General features: G+C 32.4%; 1 protein-coding gene across 17 annotated transcripts in view; it reads right to left on the reverse strand.

The window, feature by feature from the left end:
* Positions 1-24,658, reverse strand: part of ESRRG (estrogen related receptor gamma) — a 657,723-nt gene that overhangs the window by 194,937 nt on the left and 438,128 nt on the right. For 2 of the 17 annotated variants that reach the window (XM_074309162.1, XM_074309161.1), the window contains exon 1: positions 16,124-16,332. The exons of 14 other annotated variants lie outside the window; for them this stretch is intronic. In XM_074309162.1, the coding sequence (XP_074165263.1) occupies positions 16,124-16,179 (56 nt within the window). In that variant the 5' untranslated portion in view covers positions 16,180-16,332. Of the gene's footprint in view, positions 1-16,119; positions 16,333-24,658 lie in introns of those variants that run through there. One more of the 17 variants, XM_074309177.1, reaches the window with a different exon arrangement.

Genomic DNA, 24,658 nt, shown 5'->3' on the forward strand with positions numbered 1-24,658 from the left:
CTTCCAGGTACATTATCATCATTGGAACAGAAAGCAGTATGGAGTAGTTTGAGATATGAGGGCAAGAGAGGGGCCTAGAGAAATGGTTTATGTAAAAGTCCTTTAAGATTCATTATCATCTGCATCACAATTCAGTTATTAAAATCAACTTCCTTATATAACACAAAAGATGTACTTTCATATTAATTAGAGGAAAAGTATTTCTACTCTATGCCCTCTTTTCTCAATAATCACTGTTACTGAATATAAATTTTCAATGTGGGACTCATTAAATGCATTCTTCCTTTAGCATTAACAATATGGCTCAGGATAAGCCTTGTAAAATCTGTTGGTATTTAAAAAAATACTAAGGCTAAATTGACATAATTTGGATGCTTATAATTCTAAGTTAATTTCTAAAGAGGATCCTTTTTTGTCATTTTTCAAAAGAGCCATAACTCTTATACTGTAAGATATGGAAAAGTTATGTGTCTCCTCAGCAATGGAAACTTCCAAACTCATGATGAGCCAAGCTGTTATAAAACTAATAATCTAGCAACACATAGGATTCATTTAAATTGGGTATAAACACTTAATTAAAAAAACAAAACAAAACAAAACAAAAAAAAAAAAAAAAACCTTAATTTTTTGCTATTATTCTTATTGGCATTTGTACAGTGCTTTAAATATCTCCATGAATCTTTTGTGTCTAACTTTACTAATCACCTAATTATAAATGTTCAATGTCTGAGTGGCAATAATTTTGATGATTATAAACCCATATGTCTCTTCAGAAAAGAAAAAGCTCAAAATGCCTATGTTAAAAATAAATATCACAAAGATGTTGAAACCTATTTAGGATGAAATTAGGAATTTAGGAGTCAAAAATTAAAGAGTTTGGATACCTGTATTATAAATAATATATATCATAAATACTATTCTAAGATATTAGCTGAGAAATGAATTATTTGGGGGATCAAATGTTGACACATTTAGTTATAATGATTACATGCTTTATTCCGACTACGACTTATTTTAGGTTACTGATTTTAAAAGGAATTTAAGTGTTTCCCTCAGTCAGACAATATGAATATGAATTCTGTGCTTGAGTTCAAATTCATTCTCTTTGCTTTGAAAAGCTTTTTTAAAAAGTCTTTAATCCTTTTTATTTTCTTTCCTGCCAGAACTGCAAACAAAATGTCTTCTATATAATAAGGTTACTAATAGTTTATTGAGGCATCCCCAAGTGTTTCATATAAGCAGTATGGCTCCATTCAATAATTAAAGGAACACCAGCATGACTACATATAACAATTCTTTGCAAGTCACCAGAATCATAACATGATTACTTGAGTCCACTAGGGATAGTTAAATAAGACCCATAATACTAAAGATTACTAAATTATAATACTAAAGTAATCAGATTAAAACCCGAATTGAAGTTTCATGAATGATATGTTAGTAGTTTTCTTTTAAATAAATGTGTTTTAAGTTTTGAGTATAAGTAGTAAAAAAGTTCTACTTTCCTTTTCGAAAAAAAAAAAAAAGTATATTTCATGGATTTCAAAGTTTTAAAAAGACTTTACTATCAACAATTAGAAAGCTATTTTAAAGGCATTTTTAATAATCAAAATCTTACAATGGTAACCTCTTAATTCCTGATTTCCTGAGCTATCCTTAAATAATTAACCTTCAGTTTAATTAACATACACAACTTTAGTTTACTTCTGGAAAGACCTAGATAAATAAAATTAAAAACAGACCTTTAAGTTACTGAAACCATAATTATAGAAGTAAATACAAATGTGGGGTCTTTAATAATTCTTAATTTGTTTCTCTTACAATGTCCAAGGTACTGTCAGCACTGTCACCACAAAAATTTGTAGCAAAAAAAATAGCTGTAGCATAAAATTTTGGAGACATTCTGACTACGCTTGTGACTACCCTTTTTAAAGCATTGTGAATTAGGCATATGGGACACCGTGATGGACCTGGATTCAGGAAAAGTCATCTTCTTGAGTTCAAATATGACCCCAGACACCTACTAGCTCTGTGTGACCATGAACGAGTTGTTCAATTCTGTTTGCCTCAGTTTCCTCATCTATAAAAAATGAGCTGGAGAATGAAATGGCAGAGAACACTCCGACGTCTTTGCCGAAGAAACTCCAAATGGACTCATATGACTGAACACTAAGAAGCATACTTTATAGTGATCAAGAGTCAGCAGATAGGTGTAGTAATGAGTAAAAATAATGTTTACATTTGAAAATAGTGCTAAAGAACGAGAATCAATAGAAATTCTTGTTACAACCACACACACACACTTTAAAATTTGACCACCAGAGTATTTGTGACAAATTTATTAGCTTCATATTAATTTTGGGGAAACTTGCACTATGCCCATAAATCTAAAAGTGAATAATTTTGAGTGTATTTCTAAATAATATGACACTAGCACTATTTTTAGAAGTAATCTAACACAAGTGGATCAAAGAAAAGTGGAATTTTTGTTTATTTCTTCTTTTCTACCTATAATCAGAATGTGACTAAGTGGTATGGCTTCCAGAAGACTCTTTTATAGTGTATTGTTCACACCTGCTGCTACATTGTGATAAAGGTTTACAAAAGCTTTAAAAATAATGCAATCTTTGAACATATTACCCTAAAAATTCAGATGAAGTGAATTTACTAGGATAATTAATTTCCCTAATCACTTTTTTTCTTCTTTAAAGAGATCATATAATCATGGTTCCATGTTTTCCATTGAGATGAACGCTAATAAAAAATTGACTCTGCTACTGAAGTAGCTTCTTTCATTATACATATATACATATGTATGAAAACAGTATCAGCCCAAATAAATTTTAAAAGTTAGAATGAGCTGGGTCATATTTCGGGTGTTACAGAAAATTTTGTGTGCAAAAAAAAAAATGAATGCTGCTGAATCAACTTTCAAAGGAACTGATTTCTTCCTGCTCACAAAATTTGTCAATGGCCGTTTTTCCCCATGAAATTCATTCTTCAAAACTCATTTTAAAATAAAAGCTATGATTGGTTTCCTTGTAGTTATTCTAAAAGGAGTATGTAATAATTCATACCTACTTCTTAGGAACTGAACACAGCAATTTACATAGCCCATTGAACACTGTTTAGTAAATAAGGAAAGTACTAAGACATAGAGGGAGTGACTTCTATCTTAAGAGTCCAGGCAGTCCTTTTAAAATCAAGGCAGGGGTTCTGTTTTTAGTACACACTTTGGTACAGTGTTAATCCTGTTTTATGTTGTTCACACCTGCTGCTGACCAGCAGCCTGCTGATGGGCTGGGGTTCATGCTGCTCAGAGCGAATCCCTCCTAACTGAGAGGCTGGACAAAAGCTACTACATACTGTACCTAACTGGAAACAAAGGGTGTATAGAATTAGGAATCTGAGACAAGATCCTTAAAATTTCAGTTCCAGTATATTCTGTTTGCCACCTCATTTTAATTTATACTAATACCTATACTCTTTTTTTTTTTAATGAAAAATGAAATCATATTTGGATATATTCTTTCTCTTGTTTCTAGGTATCTTTAAAGTTGACACAAATGTAGTAGTTTAAAAAAAACTTTTCTAAAAACTTTTATTTACAAATCAACAATTTCTGGGTACCTCTACAAAATGAAAATACTCATTATTGAACTATTTTAAAGTCAGCTTTTCAATATATATCATTTGAAATATGGGAAAACACAAATAAATGGAAAAAAATATTCTGCCATTAGTGAAAATGTGGTAAATAGGACAGTGACTTTTATGCTGAGACAGATCTCCCTTGCACTGCATGTGCCTAATAGCAAACATCAAAAGGAATGATTTCTTTTTTGATCTTAATACCAGCGATAAATCAAATTCAGTGCCACAGACAGGGGGGAAATCTACTACTAAGGGAAAAGATCCAAGATTGACAGTGGTACCAGTTTCAGACATTAGCTCACCCAAGTTACAGTAAATGATGCTTTCCCTAGCTACTGCCTAGTAGGGCTTTACCCTTCCCTAAATAAGAATATGTTTATATGGGAGTGGGCAGAAAGATTTCCCTAATTCTGATGCAATTCAAACTCAAAAATGCATTTGACAAATGTACAAGACATTTGCAGATGTGTTTGGTCCCTTCTTCCTATTTATCAGGCAAAGTCAATGTCCTCTCAACACAGCAACCAAATTTTGCCTTTAGCTGGGTAGAGTTCCTACTGGCCCATATAGAAATAGCACAATGAAACGCACATCTGGGAGGAACAACCTGGGACAAAACTGCATTAGCAAATAAAGGATCTCCCTTCTGTTGTCAATGAAAAAAGTTTCACATTTGTGTAAACTGTAGTGATGCACAAATAACAGAACAAGATTGGGGTGAGGGCAAGAAAAGAGCTTATATTAAAGTCCTCTTAACTAAATAATATTACTAAGGATGAAAAGATACAATATCAGCATCTAGTTTTCATCATATTTTTAACAATTGTACAGCCTGAACAATTTTCAACTCCTGGATATTCTACTGATGAGTGGCTTTCCTTGAAAAGTTTCAGAATAGCTTTTGTAGATAGTCAATATCTCTGAGGGAGCCTAACAACACCTCAACAGATGCCAGCAGATCAGTGTACTAGGTCACAAATGGCTTAGCATTTTAAAGAATACATAGGATTAAAGAAAATGCATTACAAAAGGAGCTATTTAAAAAACAGGTACTGTTTAAGAGAACAGAACTTCCATAATTATGACAAAACTGTCTCCATTTCTTTCACATGGGTTTGTAGACCACCAATAAAGCAGACATAAATTAAACTCCATGAAGAGCCCTTTCACTCACCTCCCTTAAACTCATGAGTTGCTCAAACCCCCTAGAGAAACATCCAAGTCTTGTAATGGAATTTTCTGAATCATTGTACAAAAATCATTCTCCTCATCATGCCAGGGCCCACCCTCCCCACCACCAACTAACCTCTAATTTTGGAAAAAAGGGGGGAAATGTCTCAACTAGCATGTTTTTTAAAAGCTCTTCAACGATTGTAATATTCTTCTTTGCATAGATATTGGGGCATATTAAGATGGCACCTCATTTTTTAAAATCACAGAGTTATGTCAAATTTGGGGGTAGTCATTTGCTTCAGTTGTATAACACCTGAAACATTCCAAAGAGAAATGCATCATTTCTAGAAGTAAATAATTTTGGGACACACACACACACACACACACACACACACACACACACACACACACACACCTGATCCCAGGTATAAAGCTTGTACAAGAATATGCTAAATGATGAGAAATTTTACCCTTCTGGACATTAGCCAAAATGCCCCAAAATAGGGCAAATGCATTTTTTGATAGCTAGTTGGTAAATTCGCTCAGAACAATACAATTCTGCATATTTCTAATGGAACAATTTTCAGATCACATGATAGTTTGCATGTAATTCCAGTGCCCTCATGTTAAGTGCCTTCAGACATGAAGAAATAAAAATAAAGAAGCAATGTGCCTGACCAACTCTCTACCTGCTGCCTTCTAGCACTACTTCTCAGTATGCCTACTTCTAAAGAAAGTTAAGACTATTTTATTTTGATTATACTGCTTTCCCCAGGCAGGAATTTTTATTTCAGTTTGAATCTTAAACCATTACATTTTCAGTGATGCATTTTTATGTTTACAGTTGACATCTTCATAGAAGAATGAAACCTTTGAGTAACAGCTCGAAAGCATGAAGGTTGCCTGCAGTAAGTACTTAAATTATTTTACACCTAAATGGAGCCAGTTGTTTTTAGTTAAAATTTAATAAACCTTAAACCAATGACCTTTCTTCCACAGAAAGACCCAGAGTTGCAAAAACGAACTTTCCAATGAAATATATTTTAGCGAACTAGTGCTGAACAAAGGGCTATTTAAAGCTGAATGCTTTGTCAATTTATCAGCTTGTGAACATTCTGTTCCTGAATTCCCCACTGCTGCTAGATGTATAGAACAGTGGTGCCTTAGTTAATCGAATACTATTGATTTGAGTGTGTCACAGTGATTTCATTGAGAGTAATCAATAGTAATCCAAAATCAATCAATCTGCTCTTGCACTATCATTTATCAAATCAGAATACACCAAATTATTTGCCTGAATCAAATTACAAAGAAAAGAAAATGGTAAGATAGGGGAAAAGTTAATTGCTTACAAAGAGCAATACCAATACCATTTTAAAAGGGAAGAACTTGAAAAGGATTAACAACTTGAAAAAATTAACTAGATTTTAGACAATTCTCCAAAATTTGTCATTATCTACTTGCTTAAAAAAGAAAAAAAAACTTAATATACCTTTTAAGGAATTTCATATAGGTTCATATAGATGTGGTCTGATTAAAGGCTTAACTAGATTCCAGCACAAAGGTTCCAACATATAGGAGATGGGGATTGATGAGCGGAACATCAATTGACTATCACTTGTTCAGTTTAAAAAACAAAACAAAACCAAAAAATACAAGGAAACTAAGTTAAGAATAAGTCCATCTTCTAATACTAGAAATGATAGTTAATGGAACATGAGGGAAAACTGATGAATTCCAGAGAGAACAAAATGGAACCACTCTATCAACAAGAGGATTCTTACAATTGTCTCTAAAGTACCTTTATCAATATATTCACCTCTGATTTGGTGAAGGTAATAAATCCTTTTTTATTCATTAGTACATTAAAAAAAAAAAAAAAAAAAAAAAAAAAGACTATTATTTAACCTGGGGGAAAAAGGCATGATGTGCCTAAAACATTTACTTTTGCTAATGTAAAAGTGTAGGCATTTTATTTCATTCCCGATAAGCTGGTGCCAGTGGAAGTGATTATTCTTTTCTTATTCAAAGCATATCAGCATTTGGAAAGCTCTCTTAATCTTATCAGGTGTATGAACAGCACAGTTACTGAAAACAGTTTGTACAGCTCCTCTCTCTTTCTGCCAAGCTATCAGATAAACCCCCAACTAACTAACTGTATTTACACACAATCAAACATAAGCGGTATCTTCCATGCAGTATAGACCTATACCAGTTTGCCACAGGTTTTCCTGCTTGACATTAACAAAAATGTCAGCAGTATCCCAACCTGACAACAATCACAAAAAAATTATAAAAGCACTCAATTGAGGTACTCAAAGAGAAATGAAAGAAAACAAATGAGATATTGACAGTAATCACTATGGAATTCAGAGTTTTCTTTTCCCATTAATCCCACAGAAATCCTTATACATATTATACTAGGGTATAATTCATATAATACACCCACAAGCACAACAAATATAAGATTTATCATGTGCTTAGCTTGGTAAAGTAGACAAAAGCAGGACAGAATATCCTAGTATCTTCATCAGAAAGAAAAGCCTTTCATTTACTTCTTATACTTGAATAAGCTTTTCTATATTTTAGGTGATTTCAGTAAAGAGATTAAAAGTCCCTAATAAGCAGAACTAAGGTAGGCAATGTATTGAATTCACTCAAAAAACTGCAAACAAAATAAAAAGCAAAGTTGTTGTCATAAATAGTAACCGATACTTATATTTGAAATCATTAAGAACATTCAAAATGCACTATGCATTAAAATTGGTAATCTGAAATCACAGAAAGGGAGTTTTTACCTGAGGTCCCTTTCTGCGTTAGATCTATGTTCCTATAACCTGCTCAGTGAAGACTTATTTTTTTTTTCTCATTTGTTTGACTACTCAACCTGTAATATCAAAGAGAAAAGCAAGAAAAGCAAAATATCCCAATCTAATTTAAGTCAATAAGCTTGACTTACCTTTTTTCTTAAATTTGTTTGAATATAAAGAAATATAAGTAAGCATATATTTATTGATAACTTTAGTGGGGGCATTTAAGAAAGGAAAAAAAAAAAAACAGGAAGCTTGAATTTCTAACTACTTAAAATTTTGTGCAAAAACTCGTCATTCTTTTCTCCCACTCCCAAACACCTCTGATGGAACAGAAAAGGCCAACCACGTGGCAGCACCTGAGCCGGTCTCATTCTCTGGTCTAGACTCAGGAACAGAGTGAGCCACCCCCTAGATTTAAAGAACAATGAAATGAGTTAAAAGGCAAGTGTGCAAAGCCCTGCAATTCTGGTGATTGGTGCTTGTCCATGTGTGACACCTTGGTCTCATGATTGATGGGACAGGTGTCATTCATGTTAATGTAAATCACTGACAGTGTTGTTCAACCAATTTAATACAATCTAGCATCAAAATGGATATACTAACTTCCTAATAGGAAAGTGATGTGGTTTCCATAATCCCTTTATCCAGTTATCAAAAACACTAACTTCACTTCTTTGTCACTCCAGGGAATAATTAGTTAAATGCAATATTTTATACCACAGACATCTGATCATGAAAGAAACTGCCAGAATTTACTAGAGATTTCTCTCACTGAAAGGGAGGGGAATAATGGACATAATTACCACAACCTCCACAAGTTAAAGCAAAATAGTAATTTTGGGTAAAATGCCAAATATTTGGGAATATCGGTATTTGATTTTGAACTTCAAATAATTTTCTAGAAACATGAAGAATGTCATCTAAATTCCCAGTTTTACATTATCAGATAATTACTAATGCTTAATTTTATTTTTTTTTTTAAATAGATGTAACAGAACATTTTCCCTTTTCTCCCCCAGGCAAATTTCTCAAAAATATTGCCAAGAAAACAAGCACATTACTTAAGAATATGTAACTTTTGAAAATTATTCTAGCTCACACAATAGACACTCAAAAGAAAGGTGAAAATTACAAGTTTTGCTTTTGATCTAAAAATAACATAAAAGAAGCACCCCCCCAGGAGAAAAGAAGTAATGTATTAGTTTATACCCTTAATAAGAAAAAATATATATATTTTAAAGAACAGTCCTACAATGTGATTTGGTTATTGTTTTAAATTATACTTTTTTTATATAATCTTTAAAAGTTTCTACCTGAAGGAGAAAAGGGGAAAAAAAGTTTGTTCCCCAGAAAAATGGAAAAGCCCAAATCAAATATATTTTCAAGTAGGGATGAACTGATTTTCCTGATTAATTGGAAAAAAAAATTTTCAAGTATACAAAAACAAGTCACTATCACTGTTTCAAAAATATTTTTTTAAATCAAATTCCACTTTTAATATAGAATAAAAATTTTAGAGAATTTTGTTTACCGATTCTCATCTAGATTCCTGGAGTTCCTGTTTTAAAGAGTAGTTGCAAAGTAGTTAAATTATGATCATTTATTGCATAAATCAACTATCTAATTCTATTATGATAACTTTGTGGTAACTTCCAATGTTTCTAGCACAAGACTAGCTAGTTACTGGAAAGAAGACTGCATAAAAGAGAAGAAGATGAGAGAGTATGCTAAATCAACACAATTGTGATACTTCTGATGTTTCTCAGCATGGCTAACGTTATTTTGTTGTTGGAGTTGGCTAGGTAAGTGCTGCCAAAACACATTACATATGGTATGTAGTTCCATTTTGATTTGTACAATTTCATTCAAAGCAACATGAAAAGCCATAGAGCAGTATGGATGATAAGAGTAGACTTTTAAAGTAATAATCAAAAGAAAGAACATACATTTGTTTTTAAGTTTTTTTCTCATGATATAAGCCTTCCCTTAGTATAGTACATTTTAGTGTATAATGTCTCTGCTATTCACAAACATATTTAAATTCCTTCTTTTTTTAAAAAAAGTAGATATCATGAATATGCGTTATTTTGAAATAATTCAACATAACTGCATTTTCCTTATTAGAATTGCCTGTTACATGATTTTTAGACATATGGATATATTCATATACTTACTCAACTACATAAGGATAATAAAGGAACATAACTGATTGGAAGTTTAAATAATTTGGTTGAAGAATACACCTATCTTGCTGTGATATATTACTTAATCACTCTCCAAGTACACAGGATCATGTCTAAAATTACAAAAGTTCAAAGGAACTTTTAAAAACACAAGTTTGTCCCAAATATGAAATTATGTGCACACAAACATCCACATTCAAACTAGAGCTTAACATTTTAAAATTAGGCTTTGTTTCAGCTCCGTAAACTATATTTGAGAAATACTAGTAAATGTAATGTGGTCATAAAAGGAAAGAAATACCTGTCACCAATTTAATGATAATATAGTTAAAATAGTTATTAAAATTAAGAATTTCCTAGAAATGACAACTTTCTTTAAATGAATTTTAAAATATCTGAAATATGAAAACTTAAAATGAGTTTGAGTCAATATAATATGAGGAAATCATTCAGACAAGAGTAAAAGATTAAGGTGTTAAATAAAGGAAGTAACTTTTACCTACTATACAGGCTCTCCCCCCCAAAAAAAAAAAATTAAGAGGAACTAACATGTACCTGAATATATGTATGTTTATTTATGCTCCAAGATTTTAATTATATAACCCACACCACAGCACTTAAACTACTACTGCCTTTCAGTTACATTTCATTATTTGACTAAATTATATCATAAGTTACCCACTCAAAATAAAATTCACAACTCTGAAGCCAGAAATTCCCTTTTTTGGGGGGGAAGGAAGAGAAGAAGGAGGAAATCTTGTATGTCTCCTCTCCTTTTTATAAAAAATTTAAGAAGGTGGGTTTATATAGGAATGATAACTGAAATTAATGTTTCTATGTATTTAAAGCCTCTCATGTTGTATATAAAATGTATCTTAGAAGAATGAAGAGAAAGAAAGTTCAAAAAATGTTTCTGGGACACAGGACCCAAATCATAAAATTATGTACTTAGTATCTCAATGTAATTATAATCTCAGACATGAACACATTATTAATACGTGAATAAAATCACAACAAATATTGTAAATGATTAATATAAAATAGAATCATTTCAGGATTTAATTAAGAAGTTACCTGTCTTTTTTTGCAGAGACTGAACCGTCTGATTAAGATATATTCCATGCCTGGCAAATACAGCAAAAATCTGGCATCCAATATTGAATACACACACACACACATTTAAAAGTAGATACATAAATACACACATACATATATATAAAAGATCCTTAAGAGCTGAATTTTCTTTTCTCTTCATCCAAATATGATTTAGGAACACGTCTTCATGTGTCTGATTTGAAATACATATACTTATATGTATACTTATGTGTAGACATAGTAGAGTTAACTTGTTTGTGCTCTAAAATATGTGAATTACAAATTTACAGTAGTAAATATACATACATATTTATATACATGTGCACATAAAACAACAACCAATTCTAAAATGCACAAAATATAAAATAACACTTAATAAGGACATCGTTAAACTGCAGAAATTGTTGGTGTCATCCTTGCACTATCAAACATACATATAAGTATGATTGGAAACAGAGGGGCTAAATATTTCACTGTCAGAGCTTGTCGAAAACTGCAATTAATTTCTATCTCATGTGCTTTAGGACAATGATAATTTAATACAAGGACAGCGGATGTAAAAGAGATAAAAACTGAACAAACTGGGCCTGTGTAATCACAGATTTTCTCCAGAGAGCTGGATGGAACTGCTCATAAGCACTTATAATAGATCAACATTTTATTGTTTTTCTCTTCCATGAATTTTTCTGTGAAACAAATTCAGAACTCATCTGATACAAAACTTCAGTTGACATGATAACTAAAAGCTCTTCTCTTATACTTAGAATCTGATGATGAAACTAGAAATGGCAATAATATTAATTACCTTCATAAAAATCACTTCTGAAGTCCATTTGTTTGAAATATTAAATTTTACTTACTATATGGCATATAAGCAAAATTCTAAATGTCAAAGGTTGTTGTCATTTAGCATCACAAAGAATCATTCAGGTTTATTATTATCTTATTTAGTCACTATGTTAGAAAACTGTTCAGGGTATTTTCCTAAGTGATAGCACTTGAATGCTATCTACCTTCAAAAACAATAGTCTGCTCTTTGTTTCTGGCGCTTGTTGGAATGAGGTATGGTGAAAGTACTGTTAAATAGAATCAGAGAAGTTACCTGCTCTGTTTGATGAATAGCACATGGATCTGAAATTAATTGCAAAAATAGGACCTGGCTAATGAGAAGGTCCTTATCTTTACTCAACATTGGAAGCACAAGTATTTTTCTTCCAGCTCAATATTTTACAAAAATTCCCAAAGTATTATTAACTAACTTAAAACAAACACTCAAAACAAATAAGCTGCCTGATATTTCTAAGGACTGAAAAACTGAAGGTAAAAATTCAAATTTCTGATTAATTTATTTTAAGGGGGGGAAAAATATGCTCTTCTAGACCTATTAGTATTACAGACTAAGTAATAAATAGAAAACTAGTTGGAAATGTGCAAATTATAAAGATTATAAACATATCAAATGCCTTTAAATTGGAATTTAAAAAAATGTTACTATATAAAAAACTAAAAAAAAAAAATACATTCAAAATAATTAATGGATATTCACAAGGGTTTTGCTAATAACATAGGTTAATTACTGCTGAAATGCACTAAAGCTCACTCAGTAGTAAATAAAAGAGAAGCGCCATAAACACATTAAAATGAGAAACCATCACTATAAAAGGGGCTGGTCAAAAGCTTTTCTCTCCCAATCCTCACCCTTAAGAAATGAAAAACTGCCACCTCTGCAGAAGCAGTATTTTAAAAACTTTGACCCAAAAGTGTCCAGGAATGCAATACACACGCACACACATACACATACATACACACACACACATGCATACACACACACACACAAGATAAAACACATGCACCTTATTTACCATCTAAGGAGAATACAAAATTCATTTTATTGGTTCAAGGACACTATATGACTTAATTTGTAGAGGAAAATTTGATATTATGTAATATATTTGGTCTGTTTACCTAAGCTATAGAGTTATGGAACTTGAACATTTGGCTGTTTAATTCACTTATTTAAAAAACAGTTCTGATCCTTTTTATATGTAGAATACTTGTGATATTCAATGATATAAGACACTGAACCTTGAAGCCAACTCCAATGGTATCTATTATCATTCTAACTAATTTACAACCTTTCCTCAACACTCCAGATCCTGGAGAGAAAAAAATTGACCACTTCTTCTAAGTCCCAAAATGCTATCACTTTGAGTTTGCTGGTGTTTTCCATTTAAAAAAAAAAAAAAAGGCAAGTTAGTTCCGTGCAACTTTGACATTAAACTAATATAATTTTCCAGTTTGGACTCTGAGATGATTATAATTTTTAAAATGACATGCCAATATCTGCTCATAGTTCTCATATCAAGTACTATCTAAATGACTTAAGGCAAGACCTTATCTATCTTTTTTATCTAGATTGCACCCACTCTGATTCAAGCTTTATTTCTAATTCATTTATTTTTCTTCCCTTTCAGTTTAAAAAACATCCTTGAAATATTATGGGGTATCTGAATTTTTATATAATTTGATTTGGGAAAGAAAGGCTAGCAAAAAAAAACAAGACTGACTGAGACGTAGGTAATAGAACAGAAAAGTGAATGAAAACAGAGTAAACCTGACTAAACTTGTATGGCCCAAAGCAGTTAACTCAAACAAACAAGTTATGTTCGATTTTTTTAGGTCTTTAATTCAGTTCTCATGTTTAAATTTAAAAAACATCTCATCTCTTTCCCTGTTTTACAGTATCTCACGGCCATATTTCATTGCCTCTTCCAACAGCTGTCCCAGCTGTTAAAACAGTCAGTAAAATTAAGTCCGCTTTGTAATCCTGTAGTCAATGTTACATTTTAATCAGAGGTTGAAAGGGATTTCGTGTGATGAACACACTCATTTAGAATGATTAGACTGACACATGTCAAAATGAGTAGATACATTATTTTCCTGTATTATAGTGTTAACTATTATTACTATTAAAAACATAAATGGAAAACAAAGTTAAAAGTATTGCATTCTTTCATATGCCCTTTCCTAAAATCAAAGAAATTTAATAAGAGGTTAACATTTCAGGCTACTTTAATCTAGTCAGATTTTAAATATTAAATTTGTCTTCTCTCTCTTTTTTTTTTTTTTTTAAAACAAAACCCAATGTTGAAATTTTTCAGTATTTTCATTAAAACTGCAGGACGCTAGCTTGATTTCTATGTATATACACGTGATGGTGGTATAGCCCAAGTACAATTACTATGAATATTAATAGCATGTATAAATTCTGTGGTTTATTAATTGAGACAGAGAGGCAGATGTGTTGCTTAGCATTAGATCTTTCTGTCTGTCCAGTGAACCACATAACCATCAGAATTGCATCCAGATAATAAATCTGAATTTTTTTAAAGATGACTTTTAATTGAGCCAAAAAAGAAAGCATGAGCTACTTTGAATCTTGCACCACAGCCAAAAGGACATGTGCCCTGATTTCATTTAACTGCATCTACTTTAAGAGGCTTATCTAAACTAATTATTCAAATTAGCTTTAAGAAGATAAATTCAAGAAAACTAAGTAAAAAGACTCCCTTTTATGGCCCTATTAAAGTTTCTTTTCTTTTGCTTATTTGTTTTTGAAAGAAAGTTCACAATCTGAGTGAGCTTTTTCGGGTAATCTTTTTTTTTTTTTCCTCTTGGGCTACTATGAAGACATTTTATACTCTCTCATCCAGTCATTCCAAATGTGCTAAGCTACAAATTACATCTTACTGGACAATCTACCTTTGTTTATTTTGTGATTTTTGAACCCCTACTATTTTAAAACTGTTTTCTTATTTTAAATTTCAAATTGAATAACCTGCGCCCCCCCCCCCATAATTCCTCTATTTCTGATTAAGCCCAACTCTTTCAATGTATTTTCCAGGGTTACACACCATGCACAAGCGTGCATCTATAAGCACGCTTATCCATATACACACACACTACGTCTAAAATCACCAACATACAGGATTGCAACTGCAAGTCACTTTTCATCTCTGGCTTAATTACAAAGAGCAATGCAATATGCAGTCACTAAGGACAGCTAGTGGACATTTACCTATAATACACTGTCTCTTCAACATATCCTTATATTCCCCCCCACAAGCCCCAGACATAGCGCTTACTAAGAGCACCCTTTTCAAAATTACAACATTCTGTATTATTATAATATGAAAGAAAAGAAATATAACTGACTCAACAGAAAGATGAGCCAGTGACAGTTCCTGCTATATACTAATATTTTATCCTGACTGTGGGATGAAATTAAGTTTATGATCTGCTCATCTACACCCGAATACCTAATTTACTTCCTCATCCAACCCCCCTTCCACCATTTACTCTCCCTCTTTGGTAATCTCAACATGAATTGGCTTGTACACAAAGATATGCAAAAATACAAATTAAACTGAGGGGAAAAGCCAAAGTACTTTGCTGTATCTTGTGGAAACAATAAGTGAAATAACTCTACTCTCTCAATATAACCCATTTGAGTGTAAAATATTAAAAGTCAGATTGTCTTTAGATTTTTTTTTTTTTGGTGGTGATGGTGGTGGTGATGTTGTTAATATTCAGAATGTGTGAAAATCCCCAGTTAGTTAATGGATTGATTTGTCAGCTAAGTGCTGACTTTACGCTAACCATGCAAATAACATTATTCTCGACCTGAATTGCAGGAGGCTAGTTTTAAAATTGTTCTCTGAAGGAGAATTAGCAAATGTGCAATTTTCCCTCTAACTCTGTGAGGTAAGAAATGACAGGGAGATGGAAATATCTGTCAAACTGCAAATACATAAGAAGCACTCAATAGTATAAATCATTTCTGAATATTGTATTTTAAAACATTTTTTTTCCTTGGGAAAATGGGTCCTAGTAAAAGATGCATTTTAACAGTTCAGTAAGCATTGGTGCCAAGTGCCTATTCTTAGCACCTGAATAAGAAGTGACTGTCACACAGCTGTTTTACTGACAGTTACCGAGCCTCGCCTCAAAGGTAACATTGTAGTCAGAGAACAATTCTCGACTTACTGAATTAGGAGATCACCCTCAGCACAAAAGGCACAACACAGACACAGCCACTCATGCACACAAAATACACAGATCGTTACCTGAATCAGGGTGAGAATATATATATATTTGTATCTTTTCAATATAAAAAGAAAAAAAAAAAAAAAAAAAGGTACCTACTCTTCTTCGTAGTGCAGGGAAAAAGATTCAGGAATGCAAAGTTCTACCGAATCCATGTGCGACCGGCAACCATTATTTGTGCACCCCAGCTATAAATCAAAGTTTCCTTGACAGAGCCCCGTGCAATTAACACAAATGTTCTCCTGGTGACAAGCCTATAGGCACAGCCAGTTGGGACCAAAAGCTCTCACACTCTTCTAATCAAGGACTTAAAGCCCCGATTGGAGCTTATTAATATGAAGTAGGGCTTTACATATGCAGTCCCACTGGCCCAGGCGAGCTCTAGATTGGAAGAGCTTCCGCCAATCAGAGGGGAGGAGAACCCAGGCAGCACAGATTGAGGAGAGCCAGGCAGGTAGAGAGGGTGGAGATAGGGAAAGGGGACTGAAAACAGTGGGCAGATAAAGGAGGGGTGGAGGGAAGAGAGATTTAAATGCTACAAATATTTTCTGAGAGGCTACAAAGGAACATAATTAACTTAACTCCTTAGGTACTGGAAGGTTTTTTTTTTTTTTTTAATCTAAAGTACATTTTGCCTGTTACCTTGAAAAGGAAGAACATGCCAGACTCACAGTTAATTGGGGGAAGAATTCTACATAAGGTAGAGAAATAAGTTTACGATGCATTGTCTATATTCCATTACATTTTTGCCTCATTATTCAGTCTTCTACTTTCTCATTCACTTCTTATAGCTCTTTATTTTTTTTTTTAATTTGTAGTGGGCATTTCAAATTTAATATTAGCCTAAGATGCTTAATAACTTTTTAAAACTATAATTATTTATTTTAGGTAGCAATAATCGCATAAGTATGATGGTCTAAACAACTAAAACAAAAGAATTAATTCATTACTAAATTTTACATGCATATAATTTACATACCTATCATTTCCTCTTCTCTTTCTAAATATGCTCAATGCACACTTTCACAAAATGAAAAATAAGCAACTAGGAATCAATCAATTTTCCACTTGCTGAGAGTAGAGAAGGAAGAAGTGATCATAGTACTTAAATCTAAACAAATTTAACTAGATTTGGATTGCACTATGGAAAGTTGACATTGTTAAAATTTCAAATGTAAATATTTTTAATTTTATACTTTCTCTTTCCCCCAAAAAAATGCTTACCATCAGAGGGGGAAACAAGTACAGATATGATTTTGACACCAGTGCTTATTTCATGTCATGTGTATGTGCATATGTATTTGCATACATGGCACATTTCAAAATTAAATAGGACTCTAGACCTAGCAAAATATCATCTTTTGTAACTCAGACACCTGGCCTCTCATTAAGACAAGTTAATGAATGAAAGCAGTTTGAAATGTAAAATCATAAAAGTAGATTAAGAAAACTAAAATAATAAATAATTATGAATTTGTTTTTAACTACTTTTAAAACAAGTAACACTAGTATCAGGAAATAATATTTGTTTTTCTGGGAAGCTGTATATTTTTATTTTAATGAACTCAAATGTCACACTGGAATAGATTTCAGATATTCATGGAGCAAAAGGAAAACTGCAACCTCATTGAGAATTTAACACAATTTTGTAATTAATATGTGATATTCACAAAATCTTCTGAGCCTGAAGCCTTAAATGATGAAAATAACAATCTTTGATACCAAAGCCAATCAGTACACATGCAACAGAATGTATTAATAACAGTAAATCAGAACTCAAAGCACCCTTCATAAAATCTCCTGCTTTCTCTGTATTAAAATAGAACGACCAAGACAAAGTCCAGAATAGAAAAAGTGACAGACATGGTTTTTTGTCCTTCCAAAGGAGAAGGCAATTTCCTTTTGCCATATATTTAACCAGACTTAAAGTGTAGGCCTAGTTACTTATATTTGGGGTCTAAATGCATGCAAGTTTCTATATCGGAACTAACATAGCAAAACTATGTCTGTGACTACAGTATAAAAGCAGGTAGTAAAAGCTTAATTACCAGTAGCATTATGCTGTCTATATTGTTAAATGTGAACTCTGCAATTAAGATGTAAATTTGGTTGTGAGCAGTGAATTAAAAGAGCTCTGAGATGTAGAAGAAAATCCAAGCACTCTGCAGACAGCAGAAAGACAAAAAAAGAATTGCTTTTATCAAATCTAAATCAAGCTACTGAATCATTTTAACAGTTTTTTTAAAAAGTAAAAACCCTTTCAAAGGCATTTTGATTTTTAAAAATTCCTTAAAATAGCAGAACTTCATCATTAGAAACATATACATAGCAAATGATACAAATTTTGATTTCTGAATAACCTAGAATTATCACCATTTGCTGATTCAATCGCAAATATTTTCTCGGCAAGCAAACAGAAATTTTCAATGTTCAGGAATCCTTCTGATAAAAAGCAATGATCTCAAGTAGTTTCAAATACTAGGTTAAAAGGCATCTATATGTCTGTCTCCTTGTTGTATTCATATTCTTTTGCATTATCATGCTGACAGTTTCACGTTTACTACTCCTTTGAAAGAGCTATTCTAAAGAAAAGAATCTCTACTCAAATTTATTATTATTGCCTGAAGAAACCTAAGTTATCTCATTTTTTCAGTATTTTTAAATTTACCTTTAATACTCTTTATACTTACTTGTCTGAAGAACTGCCTATTTGGATTTTTGTGTGGTATATTTCCTTAAGCACACTTTTCATATTCAAGTATGAATTCCTCTATGTTACATGCACACATACACAAACACATTCTGAACACACATTTTTACCCTATTATGCCATCACGTCTTTTCCACCAACCACCTTTGATCCAGGCAAGAAGCTCCCTCCACTGCAATCCCTGCTCCTTGAATGACCAGAAGTATTGTATTGGACTTCATACACTAGTGTGTTTTCCTCCCCCTGGGGCCAAAGTGTCACCTCTAAGAGTCAAGGACCTAAGATTACTCCTACTGTCTTGAATTCAGTTTAACCAATTTAAATTTTAAAATACAATCTATTGCACTAAACTTCTGGGACAGGTTCCAGGACATTTCATAAAGAAACACAGTTAAGTCATCCCAAGAATCTTTCCTATTCATAAAGATTTCCCCATGATAGGGGGATAGAAAGATAGAAAAGGTGAAGAAATGGGTCTGTTAAGACAGATTGGGGTGATTGTATAGAGAACAATAGATTTATATTTTAATTAATCTAGCAAAAAAACATGATAGACATATCAACATTCAGGCAATCAAATCTACACATTATAAAACCTACCAAAGCAGGAATAATGGAGTCAAATAAAAGAAGCTTTCTTGACTGTCTCTCAAAGAACATTAATGAGCTAAGTCTATATCAGACCATCAGACTGTGCATATAATTATCCCTATGTAAATCTTTCAACATCTTCATCTTTAAACAAGCCAGTAACTCCTGAATTTCTAAACAACCTTATTCTTAAACCACAGCTAACCCACAGGCCACAAGGTAAAGAAGATGCTTTCCTCACTTTAACATTTTAAAGAACAAGTACACTCCCACATATTTCCCCAATCCCTGCAAGTAAAAAAGTAAGTTTCTTTCCATATAAATATATACCAGTTTTCTTTATTTACACACTGAGATTGTATATTTGAGGCTCTGGGTTCTCCAATCAGAATCATATCTTAATTCCTACAATCTTACAAATGAATTCTTATGTTCTCTTTAAAGCTGGCCAAAAATTGCTTGCTCTTCTTGAATTTTGAACGGCACTTTGAAAGAATCAAATAAATTACTGTTTTCAGTTCCCTTCTCAACACTTTAAAAGTAACTGGAATAAAAAAAAAAAAAAAAAGAGCACACAATTCAAATACATATTTTACAAATGAATGGTTAGAATTAAAATCTCCATGATTTTATGTTACTTTTGAGTCATACTTGAATTTTTATTTCATATGTGTCATTTTTGCTTTTTTTTTCTGTGAAAAGCTAAATATACCTTTAAAACAATAAGGGGCATAATAAATGTTGGCTTTAAGATTGCTGCTTAAACTGGCTGAGCAGATGTTTCCCCAATTCTGTAATGCTTAGAAAAGTATACCATGTATTTGTATGACTTATGTTATCTTTTATCTAGCATTGATCAGAGATAATTATTATTATAAAAAGAATTAAGTTGAGCATTAGCTAATTTTTTTCTTCTCAAACCCAAACTCTAAAATGTACACTTTTAACTTTCTGTAGAACATCAATCTGCAACAGTGCAGATTGTCTTCCTTCAGAAGTCAGAATGATGGCAATACATGCCTTTACTACCAAAACCTCAACAATCATGGTATTTAAAGGGCTAAATTTAGAGGAATCAATGATTTATTAAAATTTTTTCAAAGTATACAAATATATTCAAAAGTGTCCCTCCATTCTAGACCCAAATTGGGGGATGCAATTAGCTAAGGTATATTAAATTGCTAGCTGCAAAAGTAAATCACATCTAGCTGCCACACTTTCATTATAACCCATCAAACCCCTTTCCTATGTAAGCTTGTTCAAAGGGAAAAAACCGGGGGGAAAGTCTGTTACTGTCTAAAATGGCTCAGATAAACTAAAGGAAGGAATTCCATTACTCTGTTTAATTAATACAGGATTATTTTCACTTTCATTTTGTGAAGCTAATAATATGACTGCTGGAATGTCAGTAAAAATTAAATCATAAGCTAGTGTAATACCAAAGGGAAAACTTACTTTAGTTCTAGTGTATTCCCAAAAGAAATCTTGAAATTCTCAGACATTTACTCTATTAAAATAGCAAATGCACTTTTTTTTAGTTGCTGCAAGATTTCAAGCATCACTATGGTTATATTTACAGAGTAAGAGTTAACAGTTTGAAATTATAGATTAATAAATGAGTTGGTTATATTGTTTCTTGAATGTTAAGCACTACAAGCTAAATGCAAAAAAACATTCAAGGTCAAGGTCCCATTTTAGACCTTTTCAGGCAGCTGAGATATTATGATAATCATGCTTAAAATATTCCTATAGAAAGAGTAAATTAGCCTTTTCACTTGAAAGATGATTATGATAAACAACAAACCTAAGAGATCAAATCTCTACTTCTTTTCAAAGCAATAAATTGTTGACTCTATCATGACTATGTTATTATTGTCCAAAATTAGGAAAATCCAACACTGCTTTGATATTTTTCCCTTCCTGCTCCCAAATATGGGAACATTTTGAACAGACAATTAAGAAAAACAGTTTTTGTGGTACATATTTAATATTCAGATACCAAATATGCTAAATTAGTCATCTGGTAATACTTAAAATACTTTTTTAAAAAGTTCTTCATTAATTTCCCTTAATTGGTATTAAAGCTTTAAATCTTAATAACTGGGGGGAAAAAAAGAGAGGAAAAGTGCTTTGTTTGTTTTTTTTCCTCTCCTTTGGTACTTGAATACAAGAAAAAATTGAAGTACAAATATCCCCCCAATTAATATATCAATAATCTTTACTGAGATGACATAATTATTTGTTAGTATATAATAACTAAAAGCAAGGTGGGGTAGAATGGGAGTGGAAGAAGGTACATCATGTTTAAATAAATTTGCCTGCCTGAGGACAATCCTATGAAATTATTTTACCGACTGCCCAAGAAAATCTGTGTGTGTGTGTGTGTGTGTGTGTGTGTGTGTGTGTGTGTAGTGTACTCGTGCGCATGCATGGGTGTGTACATATGTCTTACAAAGAGAGGAAAAGAAGAGAGAATGAATGGGATTCCAACACATAAGCCTATCTTCCATCACTCTTAAAACATCTCCTTTCAACTTTTCTTTGCCTCTGAATTTCAAACATTAATGCTATTGTTCTTATTAACTGTTTCTATCATGAGTTGATCAAAAGGAAATGATTTAATGTTTGAAGGCTAAATTTCTTCACACATTGTCAAAAGACATGAGTTTGCTGTCACATTTGCTAATAATATTGCTCAATAGCACAATCCACTACAATACCAGTGGAATTGAAAGCAGGGAAAATTTACACAGAATACTTTCTAACTGCATATTAAATCCTATGCAACTTTCCCAAGGATACTAACTAGAATAAAGTAAAGCATGAATACTTCCATGTATTAATCATCCTTGTCATAAATGAAAGAGGTGAGTATAAATGACAAGGGAGAAATTATAGCAGTTTTCTTGCATATTTCCATCTATTACCTTCTGACTTTTTATTCCTTTTATTAGTTATGTTTTTAGTTACTACCACTTGTTTTAATGACACAATTTTTGCTGATTAAAGAACCTCTCATGGCCTGCCCAAATTCTCCCACTTTTAAGAAAGATCTCCAAATTTAATAGATTACTGAACCTAATCGAAATACATATTTCTTTTCAGTATGGAACAAGGATCGAGTTAGACATATTTTCCAAGTAGATTAAAGCAGAGGTATAGTAGGAGAGGAAAAACAACAACAATAATAATAATAATAATTTAAAAAGCCAGGATGAGTAATGGGTAATATTAATTATACCTATGCTTCATTGCCAAGATGTCTTTCTCTTTTTTCTTTGTTCTCATGTTCACTGATTAACTAGCAGCTACATCACACTGAACTAGCAGGTATCATTGCCTTGGAAATCTTTTTCCTCGTATACTCAATGCCTAGATTATTACCTACAAGAGTTATACAGGAATGTGTTCCCCATCTGACCTGTAAAGAAAAGTATATCTTTTCACTACAATGTGAAACTTTCTTAAACTAGGTATTTTAGACATGTTTCTTTTCATCAGTATTATCATGGCTAAACAATGAAAACAAAAGCCCCAAGGGGACTTGCCATATGGCATCCTCTTCTGATAACCAATTTCTACCAAGAGATCATAAATACTATAGAACTGACTTCTTTGTAATGTTTGCCCTCACTTTATGGAGGAAATGGAGCAAAGTGGAAGAGAATTAAGCAGTGGCAAAGAATTAAGCATCCATCTGCATTTAGCTCATCTTCTTTGGAAATTTAATTCTAGAAGAAACACTCTATTCAAAATCCTAGGAAACAACAGTGTAATTAATTTTTTTTTGGGGGGGGAAGAAGTGATTCTAACCCAAGAGATATTTAAAAAAATAAAATAGAATAGCTTTTACTCCTTTTCCATCTCTGGAAGAAAAGACGGAAGGAGAAGCCAAAGCTAATTAAAAGTATCTGAATTTAAACCAAGATCTGAGGTTATTCACTGAGGTATACCTGGCATTTCCTATGATGATTACCTTCTCTCCGCCAGGGTCTTTAACCCATTTGTAGTTTATCAATATATGCACAACTACTTTGTATTGTTAAGCTTCCTCCAATCAAATTCTATGTTGCAGAAAAGCAAATAACATAATTAAAGACTACATTTTTTTCAGAGCTCAGTTACCACTTGAATTAGAAAACTAAACAAATCAAAGACAATTTTCATCAGTGATGAGAAAAAAAAAAGAAACAGATTAATTCACCCTTCACTAAATTAGAACCCTAAATATTAAAGTGGTAAATTTTAACAAAGGCTGAAGCTATTTTAACCTTTAACTATTTCTTCAGACTGCTTGCCAAGGAGCATAGCTGTTTGGGAAGATATTTGGTACAGGAAGTATTCATATTTGCAAAAGAATACTTATTTTCAGTTTAAAAAAAAAAATTTAAAAATTTCCCTAATTCACAAATCATAGCCACACGAAAATGGAACATTTTCAAATTATTGCCATTATTTTTTAAAGGATCTGCCACATCCTAATTCATGGAATTATCTAAATGATTTTATTAGTGAGGATATCAAATAATCCTGCATCAATTGGGAGAGTTTGGGGGAAACAGCATTTGTGGAGGAAAATGAACAGAGCCTACAAGCTAAATGTTTCTCCTGTCTGCTGTATATATTTATTGTTATAGGGCAAAGTAAACTTCTTTCTATTAACTAGTCAATGACTTTGGAGTGTATCATTTCATCCCCCCTCACAATCAAATCTGAACTAAACCAATGCTGGATTAAAATAGCCCTCAATAATCACTAAAATGTTCATACTCCTAGGATTCACATTCTAGCTCTGCTACTTACTTTTATTGTTGTTGAGCAGTTTCAGTGATGTCTAACTTTTCTGTGGCCTTATTTGGGGTTCTCTTGGTGAAAACATTAGAATGGTTTACCATTTCCTTTCCCAACTCCCATTTTACAGATGAGAAAACTAAGGCAAGTACAGGGTTAAGTGACTTGCTCAGAGTCATACAGTTAGTAAATATATGTCTGAGGCCAGATTTCAATTCAGGAAAATGAGTCTTCTTAACTTCAGGCTTGGTGCTGTACCCATTGTACCACATAGCTACCCCATTCTCCCCACTTATTACACAATGTGACATTGGAAAAGTAGCTCTCCCTTTCTAGAGATGTTTTCTCCCATATAAACGATTAGAAAAGAAAGAAACATTTAAGTATCTACTATGTGCCAAGCACTGTGCTCAGTACTTTACAAAATGACAACTCTAAATACTACAATTTAAAGCAACATGTTCCACCTTCTTGCCCTCTTCAAAAATTCTTACCGAAATTCTGACCAAAACAATGATTCGACAACTTCAAGTTCTGTCACT

This window comes from Sminthopsis crassicaudata, chromosome 4, assembly GCF_048593235.1.
Source record: "Sminthopsis crassicaudata isolate SCR6 chromosome 4, ASM4859323v1, whole genome shotgun sequence".
Lineage (NCBI taxonomy): Eukaryota > Metazoa > Chordata > Mammalia > Dasyuromorphia > Dasyuridae > Sminthopsis > Sminthopsis crassicaudata.